Source organism: Artemia sp. Qi Xiang Cuo, chromosome 18 (genome assembly GCF_049724085.1).
Source record: "Artemia sp. Qi Xiang Cuo chromosome 18, ASM4972408v1, whole genome shotgun sequence".
Taxonomy (NCBI): Eukaryota; Metazoa; Arthropoda; class Branchiopoda; order Anostraca; family Artemiidae; genus Artemia; species Artemia sp. Qi Xiang Cuo.
In genome coordinates, this window is record NC_142811.1 from 32,578,278 (window position 1) to 32,592,264 (window position 13,987).

General features: G+C 34.8%; 1 protein-coding gene across 1 annotated transcript in view; it reads left to right on the forward strand.

The window, feature by feature from the left end:
• The window catches only part of LOC148941416 (carnitine O-acetyltransferase-like), a 75,773-nt gene extending 61,786 nt beyond the window's left edge, over positions 1-13,987 (forward strand). Inside the window, exons 11-14 of the mRNA XM_089104538.1 lie at positions 48-170; positions 4,918-5,116; positions 11,596-11,733; positions 13,686-13,987. Of these exons, the coding sequence (XP_088960664.1) occupies positions 48-170; positions 4,918-5,116; positions 11,596-11,733; positions 13,686-13,901 (676 nt within the window). The 3' untranslated portion in view covers positions 13,902-13,987. The remainder of the gene's footprint in view (positions 1-47; positions 171-4,917; positions 5,117-11,595; positions 11,734-13,685) is intronic.

A 13,987-nucleotide genomic window follows, 5' to 3' on the forward strand; every position in this document is an offset into this window, starting at 1 on the left:
TAAATTGCTTTGGTATTTACACCCAAACCTGAATAACTTTTTTTAAGGCTTGTCAAAGATTTGGAAATGACTTGTTTCACATTTGAAGATTTTGGGAAATCATCCCTCAAATCCCTTCGTGTCAGTCCTGATAGCTTCATACAAGTGGCCATTCAGCTTGCATTTTTTCGGTAAGAATATGTGCCCAGTCCAAATTCATTGTTGTAATGTATGCTTTATGTAAGTGATAATATTAGGATCTTTTTAAGTCTAAGGGGCTTGTTTATGTATCCAAGATGGGATAGAAGGTCTACAAAAAGATACAAACCTTGATATCCATTTAAGCATCAGAGACCGTGTTCCTGTTCCAGATTGAAACGTAAGAAAGCCGGGCTATGCAAAATGAATCAACAGAGTTAAACCGCGGGACTCACGGGAAAGACAAGGAGCGTGTTTTGCCTAATTCAGGCCTTTTAAAAAATATACAAATAAATATTATTGTACTCAAGTATGTGTTTCTAGAGAAAACTGAATAGACTAAGTTTCAACATCGTCTAACAAGCGCGCTCCTTCTCCACCTCAGTAGGAAGTCCTGCATTTTGTAATTGCAAGCTGCTAAATTAATTTCACTTGGCTATTGATTGTCATCCAGGCGATTTTTGTGTATTATCATATATACTTTGGAATATACTGATATGAGCAATAGCGAAAACATATTTGTTTTAATTTTTGTTTTTCTTGCAAATAGTGAATCAAGAAGAGAAACGTAATTAATTGGTACAGACATATAAGATTTTCCTGTGATGTATCGGGGTCGTTTCAAGCACCCTTTCAATCTCTCAACTTGGTAGAAATTTTCCCTGCCTTGAACTTTGTTTTTCTTCTCTAGAATTTTTGTTACTCTTTTACTTGACCCATAAGAGTCTACGAAATATAAAACAAGAGTTTGTTGATATTGGTTTTGAGTTCTGTAATTAATGAGAAGGATCTGAACCTACCATTAAATAAATTTTAAAATATTGTAAATGAAAAGATTGATATGTTTTGTCCGTATATTAGTTGGGAATCTAATTACGAAAAAAGACTTGGATACGTGAAGAACTATTGATATTATTGGGACACTTATAATTCAAAACTAGAATTAAATGTCCCACTGTGATAAATATTACACGTTTCAAAATTATACAAATTCTCTCGTGATGGTTCTTAGGGAGTGACTGTGAAAAATCGCATTATGAAAAATCTTTTCAAAATTCAGGTTCTCCTAGGAAAACTTGGAGTTAAATTAATGACAGTATTGGAAACAATAAAAAAATGTATCATTCTTAAGCACTATTTGATATGAATGGTATTGAATTTAGAAATTGAGAAGTTATTGCTACCATTTTATTTTACAAGGTGAGAAGCTGTTGTTACCTATTGCTACGTTTAGTGATTTACTTTAAAACTATTGGATCATTTATTGTCTCAACAAATTTTGACAATGCTTTCCTTAGGTCCCACAGGTAACATCTCCCGCCATCTGAACATTCTATTGTATTTTTGGCACCAATTACGTCTGAAGAACTTCTAGAGGTTTTTAAGAATTTAATAAATGGTAATTCATTAGAACACAATTTGCGCTTTACTGGAAACAAAATACGCTTGAAATGTTTTCACCTTTCTTACTTTCATAAATAAAAATTATCGAAACCTTAACGAAGAAATGTCAGTATATGTCAATTTAACTGACAATCCACGGTCATTTGTTTGTTGTTTTTTTTTTTTAAGTAAAGCGCTAATTGCGTTCTGGTATTGAAAAGGCATAGGATTTATCAGCCCAGCTCATGTTAATTTTTTGCTCGTTTCGTATTTGACTCGGCTATTCATAGTAATTTTTGTTCGTTTTGAGTTTATTTATTTATTTATTGTAGTTTGTGGTACTTTTACTCTTGGAAGTTTATTTGACTTTATCTCTGCTCATTATTGGCTTAATGGAGCTCTTGATACATCTAGTCTAAATTATTGTCAATCTATTGCGTTTCCGTCACCGTTGTCTAAGATCAAGGAGAAAATTTTAAGGGAAGTATTTCTTCTTCTTTATATACAATAAATTTCTTTATTAAGTATAAGTTTTGGTTCCCAGCCAGCCATTCAACGGAACAAGCGGTTACAGTTGTTTCATTAGAATTAAATGAATTACTTCCTTCTTTTTACTTAAAGCTGTTGCTCTGAAGGGTCGCCAGCGTAGAGGGAACTAGTTGACAGGGCTGTCAGTCTTCTCCAGGTGGTCCTGTCCCGAGCTAGTGGAATTAAATGAATGCTTGAATAATAAATACCGTGTATCGACTGTGCACCCTGATATTAAAAAAAAAAACACTTGAGACTCTAAATCATGATAATCTTTTATGAGGGGCAGGGGCGGATCCAGGATTTTTTAGGGGGGATGGGCAAATTAGGTTGATCCGAAAATAATTTCTTTAGGGGGGGGGGGCGCAAAATAGGTCGATCCGATAAACTTGCGTTATGAGCAAGTTTAATTAACGCAAACTTGAGTTAGTTAGGTAAATGACACTACTTTAGACTACGCTAGGGGGGCGCCCCCTCCCCCCTGGATCCGCTACTGATGAGGGAAAGAACAAGAAGTACTAAAATTATACCTTTGTGATCGTCAGATCGTGATGGATTTTCGTGGTCATTTGTTAAGCACAGATTACCTTGATTATATTTCTGTCCCACAGGTCTCTATGCTAGTTTCGCTTTTTTATGCATATCAATGATCTTCCGAGATGCCTGCAGGATAAAATGGTTTTGGAATTCTATCTGCAGATGACATAGCTGTTGCTGTTAGAGCGATGGACTCGTCAAAATTCGAAATTTGGTTTTAACAACAGGTTAATATCAAATGGATTAAACCAATGGATAATAAAAACAATGGATTGTCTGCGACTTTTTAGTACCAAATTGCAAACGACAACTGAGTTGATGGTCTTTGGTCGTTCAAAACGTGATATTCAAAAAGTTCCATGCCAGGAGTTCTAACTTTTAGAGCAAAAGATCGGCAGGATCGAATCATACCGCTATCCATGGTTTTTTCTTGGCCAATTTCTATCATTTCGAGTGCATTTACGTGTAAAATTGGCCCAAAATATTGGGTGTAAGGATGTTGCAAAGCAAATTTTGCCATTTTAATTTCAAAAATAAAGTACCACTCTTTGGTTGCATCTTATTTTAATTACTGAACAATCACATATCTAAATATTTTTGGACGCATAGAAAACCATTAAAGATACTTCTAAATAAAGCAGGGAGAATACTCTGAAGTTTCTTACGTCGGTATTAAAGCTTGAAAATGTATCGGAGACAGAAACATTAATTTTTTTAATATTTTAGACTTGAAACGTTTAAGGAATGCAAACATTGCAATATAGCATTTTAACATACACGGGCCAAGTAAGTGTTTCTACGAGAGGCCTCTGTTGGTTCAACCTCCTTCTTCGAGACATCCTGGAGCGTATCGACTTCCTTCTATTGATTTTGGAAAATTTAGGTTTTCAATAAGATATCAATTAAATAACCCATAATCTCAAATAAATATAGATTGAAAAAGAAATTTCAACCGACTCTTTTGGGCATAACTAATGTAATTTGAAAGAAAATATGTTAAGTATTATTTCCTGAGTTTTGATGATGAAGTATAATGTGGGGCTCGCGCGGCGTAAAAAAAGTTAATAAAGCTGTCCATAAAAATTGACAAACCGTTTTCCTCGCATAACTTTGTTGATTTTATTACTGTCGAAAAAAAGTTTAACTTTCTTTAACTTTTTCAAATAAGTCCGCAAAGTTTAGCCAATAGCAGGAGACTTATGGAATGAATTTAAATAAACTACACACAAATAAGTGTCTACATATATAGTAGTGTATACTTGTTTAAATATTTTGCTTGGTGAAAGAATAAGGGTTTGACAAAAACAGTATTTTAACCTAAGCCTTACTTATTAAAAGGAAAAAAAAAATTCTTAATAAGATGATTTTCTCAGGTCCTCGTCTGATTAATTCAATTATTTACTATGAAAAATTGCTGTCAAGTCAAAAAGGGGAAAGTCTTGTGTGAGTGCGACAAACTTTATGATGCGGAATTCCATGAGAAACTTTATTGACACCGTAGGAGCCCCGCCTAAGCATTTTCTGTAATCTTTTCTATTGTTTTCTGTTTTTTTTTTGCACATGTTGGAGTCACGTTCCATGCGCTGCTTGTCCACCATAACTTTCACTTTCGACCTCTCATATTCGAGTTTTGTTTTTTTGCATTTTGTTTATTCACTTGCTTTTTTTTATATTGATGAATTAAAGTCTTGTGTTTGTTATCCTTAACAATTATAAGCTGTGCTTTTTGTTGGTCGTGTATTATTATATGGGACTGAGTTAAGTCAACAAATTCATTTATTTATTCTCCCATGCTCTAGAATCTGTCACAAAGGAATAAGGCATAAATACTAAAGCCTTTGGACGCGCTAATTTCAACTGAAAATCTATATTTTAATGGGACACTACCACCGCTCTCTTCTTTCCGATAGAAAGCCAAAAATCTCTAAAACAAGCATAATTTTCTGAAAAGGGGAAATATGTTATTTTTTGGCAAAAATCCTTTTTCAGATCCCACGCTCGTCCCTCCACTGCAATAGCCTCTGTAGACGCCCTAGCCAAAGCCAAGACCAACTTCAGCTGAAACTAATCCACCTTTTCTTTGTAAACTTTCACAATCGATAGTATTACTTGGCTTCAGAGAAAATTACGATTACTCGTTTGCAACTAATAAATTTTGAGCCAATTTTTTTCGAATGTGTGATTGATTTGGGATAATTAGCCACTTAATTAGAAACAGAAATGTCAATTCTGCAATAACCAAGAATGGGAAGGTGTGCCATATCTTATATAATGTTTTACATATTCACATAGGATTCACGGAGAGCCTGGTGCTCATTACGAATCAGCTTCCACTCGAAAGTTTAAAGATGGGAGGACGGAAACAATCCGATCATGCCTGCCTGAGGTTGTTACCTTCTGTTCTACAATGCTTGACACGAGGGCTTCAGATCAAGACAAATACTCATTGCTTTTGGATGCTATTGATTGTCACAAGCGGTATGCGATTGAGGTATTTTCTTTTTTAAACTTTTCTATATTTAGAAGGATATTTTTGATTAATTCGCTAGCTACTAGATGAAATTTGCATATAGCTTAGGGCTGTATCTTGCAGCATCAAGGCGGCTTTAGTGCAATTGGGACGGAAAAAATAGCTAGTATATTTGGAAAGAGCATTGAATTAAATTTTGTCCTTTGAAAGCAATGTGTTATTTAAGTCATTTTCCGTCAGTTTTGTCAAACAATGGTAAATTTTAGTTTGTCTCATTCGCGCTGCGAAAATCCACCGTGAACCAATAATAGCATTGAAAAATAAAATGGCTCAATGAAAATACTTATAAACTGTTAAATTTCTTGGAGATGTTAAATTTTAATAAATCAGTGCTTGTGGAATACCTGACTGTGAAATATCAACATAGTATCGGATTTTGAACCGAACGGTAGGTTTTGATCTTAATTCTATTAAATAAAGTGTAAGAAACAAAGCGTCAATTTAAGGTCCCTTTGAAGGCTCAAAATGGAACTTGGAAGTATAACAATTAGTATTTTTAGAAAGAATTTAAAAAGGTGCATCGATTGGTATATTCATCTTTTTGCTAGCGAATTAATAATAAAAAAAAAACACCCTTAGAGGACCCTCGTTCCAAATCGAGTCTCTAAAGCAGCCAGATGGTATCCTAGCCTAGGTAAATTTGGTGTAGGAAAAGAAAACAGTAATGGATACAGACTTTTGCAATTTTGTAGGTATAACAATCTAGTTATAACCAATACGGTGTTTGGTCATAAAATGGCTCATAAGTTAACATGGTATTCACGTGATGGTAAGACAGCAAACCTTATTGATTATGTTATTGTAAACCGAAGACTGGCAGGATCAATACAAAATACTAGGGTATATAGGAGTGCCGTTGTTGATGTTAAAAGTAAAGATCACCATCTAGTAGTGTGAAGGGTTAATCTAAAGCTGGAATATCGGAAGGGTAACCACCTCCCGGGAAGCTATGATGTTGGTAGACTCCAGGATGAGAATTTGAGAGAAACTTTCCAGGAACAGTTGAATACTAAACTTGAGAGTTTAAAATTTGATAATGTGGAAGATGGTTGGAATGATTTTAGAAAAATAATTTGTGAAGTTGCTGAAGGCGTATTAGGGAAGAAAGCTAGAACTGCAGCAAAGAATATTAGTGAAAAAGCTTTATGTTTAATAGTAAGGAGAAAGGACTTGTACAAGAATTATCTGAGTGATAAATCGTATTAAAACAAAAGAAATGTAAAGAAAGTGAAGAAAGCATTAAAATATGAACTAAGGAGGTGTGAAATGGAGGCCATGGATAAAATAGCCGAGGATCTAGAAAATGCAGTTAGATGGCATAATAGTAAAATATTGTACTGGCACGTTAATAAAATTGAGAGGGAGTGGTCAATTCGGACTTGTCCCGATAGTTAAAGATAGTTAAAGATAAAGATAGGAATGGGGTCACAATTAGTGATAAGGAAGAGTTAAAGAGAGATTGGCCGGACATTTTGAGAATTTGCTAAACCGAGATAGAGTTGCAGGAAAAAATATAGAGGAAAATGAAAAAGTTTGTGATACCTTGGATGTGAAGGAAGATTTGTTTTGTGAGGAGGAATTAGCAACAGTACTAAAAGGATTAAAGAATAATAAGGCTCCAGGTGCTGATGAGGTGGTAAATGAGTTTCTTAAATATGGTGGGTCTGAGGTTAGAAATAAGTTATTGAAGATTATGAATATGATTTTCGAAAAAGAGGAAGTACCTAACGATTTTAGCAAAACATTAACTAAGCCGCTTTATAAGAAAGGTGATAAAAGTGAGTATGGTAATTATTGAGAGATTAGTCTGGTCTCTTTAGTTATCAAGTTACTCAGTAATATGATACTTTTTAGACTAAAATATGCCGTAGACAAGTTTTTAATAGAAGAACAAAGTGGTCATTTAAAATGTATAGAATCTTTCGACCGAATTTTCACTCTTAGGCTAATGGTTGAGAAGTGCCTGAGTTGTCAAGTATCTTTGGTCATCAGTTTTATAGATTATGAGCAAGCGTTCCGTTCTGTTGATAGAGAAGATTTACCACAGATCTTATCCCGGTATGGTATACCAGACAAATGCATGGAAGGTATTGTTTCTATGTATGAGAATAACATTGCTGCGGTTAAGGTAGGAAATGAGGTTAGCAGCTGGTTTTGTATTAAATCAGGAGTTAAGCAGGGTTGTGTTCTATCCCCCTTTACATGGATTGTTTTGATGGACTTTGTTTTAAAGAGCACAGGAACGGCAATGGGAGATTATAGAATCAAAGGAATAGGAAAAACTCTGCTGGACCTAGAATATACTGATGATTTAAGGATCCTAGATGACAGTTTTAGCAAACTAAATGAAATCTTAGAGGTTGTGTGAGTTCAGGGTGCTAGAATAGGATTGAAAATTAATGTTAGGAAGACTAAGTCACTAAGTCTAGGAATAAGTGAAGATGAAAAGATGAAAAGATTGGTAATGAAAAGATTGATCAGGTGGGCAGCTTCACTTACCTTGGTAGTATTATTAGTAAAAATGGTGGGAGCAGTGAAGATGTTAAATATAGAATAGCCAAGGCTCAGGGTTTTTTTTCACATTTGAAAAAAGTCTGGAAGAATAGGAAGATAAGTCTGCAAACCAAGATTAGAATATAAGAAGCTACAGTGATGACAGTGGTCAAATATGGCTCTGAAGCATGGACGCCCCGAAAAGCGGATGAAGATTTGCTAGATGTTTTCCAGAGAAATTGCTTAAGGATTGTTCTGGGTACCAGGCTGACTGACTGTACTTCAAACAGTAGGCTATACGAAAAATGTGGTTCAATCCCGCTCTCTAGGGCTATAATGAAAGAAAGGTTAAGGTGGTTAGGGCACTTTGTGCGGATAAAGGATGACAGATTGCCAAAGATTGTTCTTTTCGGCCAACCATCTAGGGCTAAACGGAAAGCAGGTCGTTATTGTCTGGGGTGGTAAGACGTCATAAAGTAAGATTTACCGGACCTGGGATCGTCGTGGGTGGGTGTAACAAGGGAGGCTTTGAATAGAGTGGGGTGGACGACGAGCGTGCGTAGCTGTTTTGGCCTCAGGCGGCTTGGTGCTGCGGTGAGTTGTTAATAGTAGTAGTAGTAGTATATATACATATATATATATATATATATATATATATATATATATATATATATATATATATATATATATATATATATATATATATATATATATATATATATATATATATATATATATATATATATACATATACATATACATATATATATATATATATATATATATATATATATATATATATATATATATATATATATATATAATTGGTGGTTTTTGTTTTAATTTTCATGTATTTTCTTTTAAGTGTTGTTTCATATTTATTTATTTGTTTTGCTGAAGAAACAGGCCCTTACATATGCAGCCGAAATATTCATTTAGTTTTGTCTAAATTTCACGGTCTTGAAATAATTCCTCGACGTGGTACCTTTTGTTATTTGCATAATGGATAGGCAGTGTGGTCTTCGTTGTTACTTACGCTAATGGTTCACAGGCCAAATTTGCAGGTTAAATTGATGTCAGTTTATCTATCAATCTCTGTGTTATTAAACCACGGCATAAAAAAGAAAAATGGAATCATCCAAGAAGAAATGCCTCAAGTATGTAGGAGAGATATGAAACTAAATCTTACGTAAAAGCGCTGAAGTAACTCTCCAAATAAACGCCACAAAAATAAAACGGAGAAAGTCAATGAAGTACGAAAACAACTGTTTTATCCAACAGATAAACAGGCGCTCAGAAACTGACGAATCAAACTGCAGAAATATGCAGTTAAAGGTCAAATAGGACCGAAACTCATTTTGATTTTGGGTGATTTTGAAATTGATGGAAGAGAAACCGCTATTCTGTTGAATAATACTCGCCAATATGTCAACAGTGTTTTATCCAGCTTAAACACTAAGTTATATGCAGCTGAACCTTTTCGTGAGGGAACAAACTGATTAATTTTACGGAATATCACCCCTCCCTGGAATCCGGTTCCAAGCAGTTGCAAAGTATCGAATAAAGCTGTCTTTCAAATGTACTTTCATTCGTGTGACGTTCTGGTAGTCAGGGTAAACCGTGTGGTTGCTTGTTTGTTTTATCGCCTTAACAAAGGTGACACAAGGAGAGAAAGCCCCTCAGAAGAAAATGAGTGGATGTACTTTTACAAGAGTATTTACAAGTCACATTGAACCTTTGCTTGAAAGCTGTAGTTTGTTTTTAGTGGTGCGACAGCTTATCTTACTTGCCCTATTCTAGATCCTCTGCTACCAAGTGAGTTTTGCACGAAATGGCATTAAGGAGATAGCCGTAAATTGCAATAGGGTGTATGAATGACTTATATAACTGGATTGTATATCTTTATAAGGCATTTATTGAGATCGCATCAATCATTACTTCAAGGTGATTCTGGATATTTGAAGGGGTGCCAATTGAGCTTTGGGACCCCAAGCAAAAAAGGGGGAGGCATATCTGGAAACTGGCTTTATTTAGGACGGTTGATCGGCCTTCTTTGCAGGAAGATCCTATCCGATCAAAGTGAGCACTCCAAGTAACATATGCCAAACAACAAATATCTTCCTTTCCCTTATACAAAACGAAATAAACAGCCCCGGGTGAGTGTGGAAATATCCTAGGATGGTCGATTAATGCAGGACTGTCTATTCTGTTTTGCTTGAAGTTTAGAATTCTAATTCCGTTTTCTTTCTAGTTGTATTGATTGTTGTTCAAGAATTATTATTAGTATAAGTTAGAAATTCTGCTTTTCTTCGTTTTTTCCTTCTCTGCTTTTCTTTTGGTTCCTTAATGGATTTGGATTTTCGTTGGCCGTTCAAAAAGGGTACTGGAGGTGCTCCTAAAATACTTTGCTTTGTTTGATATTGGGTTCATTTCTCTGGAAATCAAATATGGTTCCATCATCTTTTATTTTACTCTGTAGATAAACAGCTACGCCACCTCTAATATAATTATTGCTGGTAGGTGGTTTAAACCCCGCCTAATGAATGTATATTTTAGAATCAAGGTAAAAAAAAAAGTTTACTATTAGATGAGAAAGTCAGATCAAAATTTTGTCTTTGGAAAAGCTGTGATGCAAATCCTCCCCTAATCCTACGGCGTTCAAACTTCACTTTTTTGAACCAAACGGAATGGAAGTCGCCGATGCAAAACAGTTGCGATCTCTAAGACAGTCATGTCTAATTATTCTACGTTAAAGAATTTTAGGTTCCCAGAACCATTGAACCTGCGACAAATTTGAATTTTAAATCTGCAAAAAGCAGCCAGTCCCCCCCCCCCAAAAAAAAACTGCGAGCTTTAGCAGAAAAGCCATAAAAAATTAAATTCTAGGTTTACAGAAATCACAAATTCAACTTAAAATGGATGTTACATATTTATTGCTTTATTTCTTTCAAGGTAAACGCTCCCTCATCTTTTCATATATGGATCTTTGCACCTCTATCGATTCATGATCATTCAAGGATTACTTAGGGAATTACCCTAACTGCCTAAATATTACCCATTCAAAATTAATAGCTAGAAGTTGTTCCGAGCAAATGTGGCAAACTTAAAACGAACGAAAACACTTTAAATGAAGAAAGGAAACCGAAGACAATCAGCAACTACAGAAGACAATGGAGTCAAATTTGAAGCAAGCAGAAATTACTACGACAAAATTTGGTATTGGTGCCTTCTCAAGCCCGTAAAAGACTAGTGTCTTATGATTTGCTGAAAATAAGCTTCGTTTGAAAATTTTAAATAACCCGGTGTCATATTTTCAATAAACAAAGTAAAAAGTCAATTTCTCGTGAAACAACACTTAGCTCAACAATCTAAAACCAAAACCAAGGGCATCAGCATAATAAGATTGTAGAGTAGGGGAAAACCAAATATTTCATTGCGAATAGCACGGCGCATCTATTGTGTAAGCTGAAGAATTTATTATCTGTTAGAAGGAAAAAAAAATAATATATTTTTTTAATCTATTTTAAATAAAATACTTCGAACCAAAGTATCTTAAATAAGTAGCATCTTTCAAATATTAATATGTGGCAATAGACTAGTTTATTAAGGCAAAATTCCTACGAAATTTGAAATTAAGATCAGAAGAAGAAACGGTTACCGCTTACGCAATTTGCTAGATCTATTACCCGTACAGAATCACATGGACTACTGAATGTCAGAATTTTATACCAAAATATTTAAATCGGTTTATGTCGTGTATCCGTTTGATAGACAACTTGTTGGGAAGCATTGCTTCTTTTCTTTTTCTCTCCAAATTAGTTTATTTTATTAAATTTACTTCTCTCAGTGCTGACTGGTGGCGTTAGAGCTCCTTGAAAAATTTGTGGCAGCAGTAAGCAATAACATTGTGTTACATGGACCCATGGTTAATACCTTCTTTTTTTTAGGCAGTGAATGGCGAAGGAGTTGACCGACATCTTTTTGGGCTTAAGTTGTTAGCCATTGAATCTGGCATGGATCTTCCTTCTATTTTTCTTGATCATGGCTACGTAAGAAGCTCACACATGAGATTATCTACGAGTCAGGTATGCCATTTTTTAATGTATAAACTTAAGAAACTGTAAAAAAAGGTTCTTCGGAGAAAAGGAAAGAGCAATATTAAAAGTTGTAACGAGCAGAAATAAAACCATATAATGATTCAAACTGAAAAGAGATAGAAATTACTATGAATGAATAAAACGAAACCAAAAAGCACCAGAAAATACTACGAATGAACAAATAATACCGAAAATGTACTGAAATAAAAATGAATAGTCAAGTCCAAATTAGAACACACAGAAATTGTCACTAAGAAAAGTGGGGCTGCCACCTACTCCCTAAACCCTCTGAAGGCAATAGGGTGATTTCAGCTATACTAAGGACGATTCGTATTTGGAGCAGTGTCCTTTTTTATTTCTCATAACAACATCTAAGCAACAAAATAATATCACAAGGCTGACCAAGGTTTACAAATAAGACAGTATATCCGAAAAAGGTGTGTTTTTAGCCCTTTTTTGAAAAAATATTACATTTGAAATGAAAAATATTTTTAACCAGTAAGAAGAACAGAAAAAGAGTTCAGAAGCTAAGTTAGTTTAAATAAACAATCATTATTTAGAATGCCTTTGTTTAAAATCAAAAGCACATTCTGATTTTCGGACTGCAAACCTTGTTTTAAAAAAAAATAGCGTCTGCTATGGGAATCGTAAAGACACTATGCCGCAATAGATTAATGTTAAGCATTCTACTGGAATTCATTCATGTACAGCAGTACATATCTGGTCCTTAAAAATAGAAATATGTTTCTTCTATGTTCTCTTCTATGTTTAAATCAGCAAAAAATGGAAGACAGTTAAGTATGAAAGCTGCTTTTATTTCAAGAAAATCATGGGTGTTTAAAATGTCTACTGTTCTGAAATAGTAGTTCTGAAATTTTATATGAATGTTTTATTATTTAATATGTTCAAAGTAATAGGCTGTTTTAGCTAAGAAAAGTAAAGCAATGCATTGGAGCAAGTTCTATGTATTCTAACGTTAAAAAAAGTTTGACTGTAGTGTCAAAAAAGGGTTTTGGAGGCTACTGTTCTGCTCCTTAGTTACCTACACACCGCAGAGAAAGTATCTGTTTCACTAATACCGAACTCTCTCTCAGTTCAAGAAAAGTAATGATTAATTTGGCGAAAATTCATTATGACAGATCGACGGAAAAAGCTCCGGGGCTAAGAAGTTGATATTAGCAAAAAATCTTTTGTATTGATATTTTCAGTTGTTAAAACGATGTCATTAATGTTTAAAAAGCTGTCAATGAGGTAGAAGATGACAACGATAATACTGCGGGTCTTCATCATAACGACGATGTCGTCTAAGATAGCGGTTTCAACGGTGACAGTAATGATAGTGACGATGACGATAGTCAGGATTATCGTCTTTGTTATCGACCACATTCTCATCTAATTCATCAGTAATGTAACGTTCTAATTCGCTGTTATCGTATTGAGCATCACAGACTTCGGTGGTAGAATCGTTATTGTCATCATCAATACTTAACACGTTTAAAACGCGTCTTCAAAGCGCTAGCCACCAACAACCTTGGTGATTGTTGGACCTTGGCACCGGTCTTCCGGTGCTTCCTCTATACATCTGGCGCGACGCACTATTGTCAGAGCGAGGTGTTCTTTCATGCTCTGATCAGGACTAATTGTCTGGCAACGGAGTGAGTGTTGAAACAGTAGTATTTTGCTGAGCAAGTTTTATCAGGTTGATTTCTGTCTCGGTTCATTTTATGGAATTCTGTCGGGTTTATTAAATTTTGCTGGGGTTGAGTTTTGTGTGTGTTAATTTTCTAGGGAACCCTTTTCTGTCATCTTTAGAATCCTGAACGTAAACCAGCTAGGTGGATTGTCAAGTAGAAAAATAAGGACTGTAGGAATATTTCATATTAGCACTTTGGGCATGGGGGAAGGTACCATCAGTAAATGTAAACTGATTTTTCTTACAGGTTAACGCTAAGTGTGACTCATTCATGTGTTTTGGCCCACTTGTACCAGATGGTTATGGCTGCTGTTATAACCCACGAAAGACTACAATCAATTTTGGTTTGTCTGCTTTTAATTGCAGTCCAACAACCCATTCGAGCCAATTCAGAGAATCCCTTGAACGAAGTTTGCGAGATATCTATACCCTTCTATTTGACAATCAAAAAGCTAAACTGTAGAATAAGAAGAGGGTTGTTTGGTTACCTGATATTATACTGTGATTTTTTTTTCTTTTGTGTGTCTCCTTGAATAAATGTGCCTAACT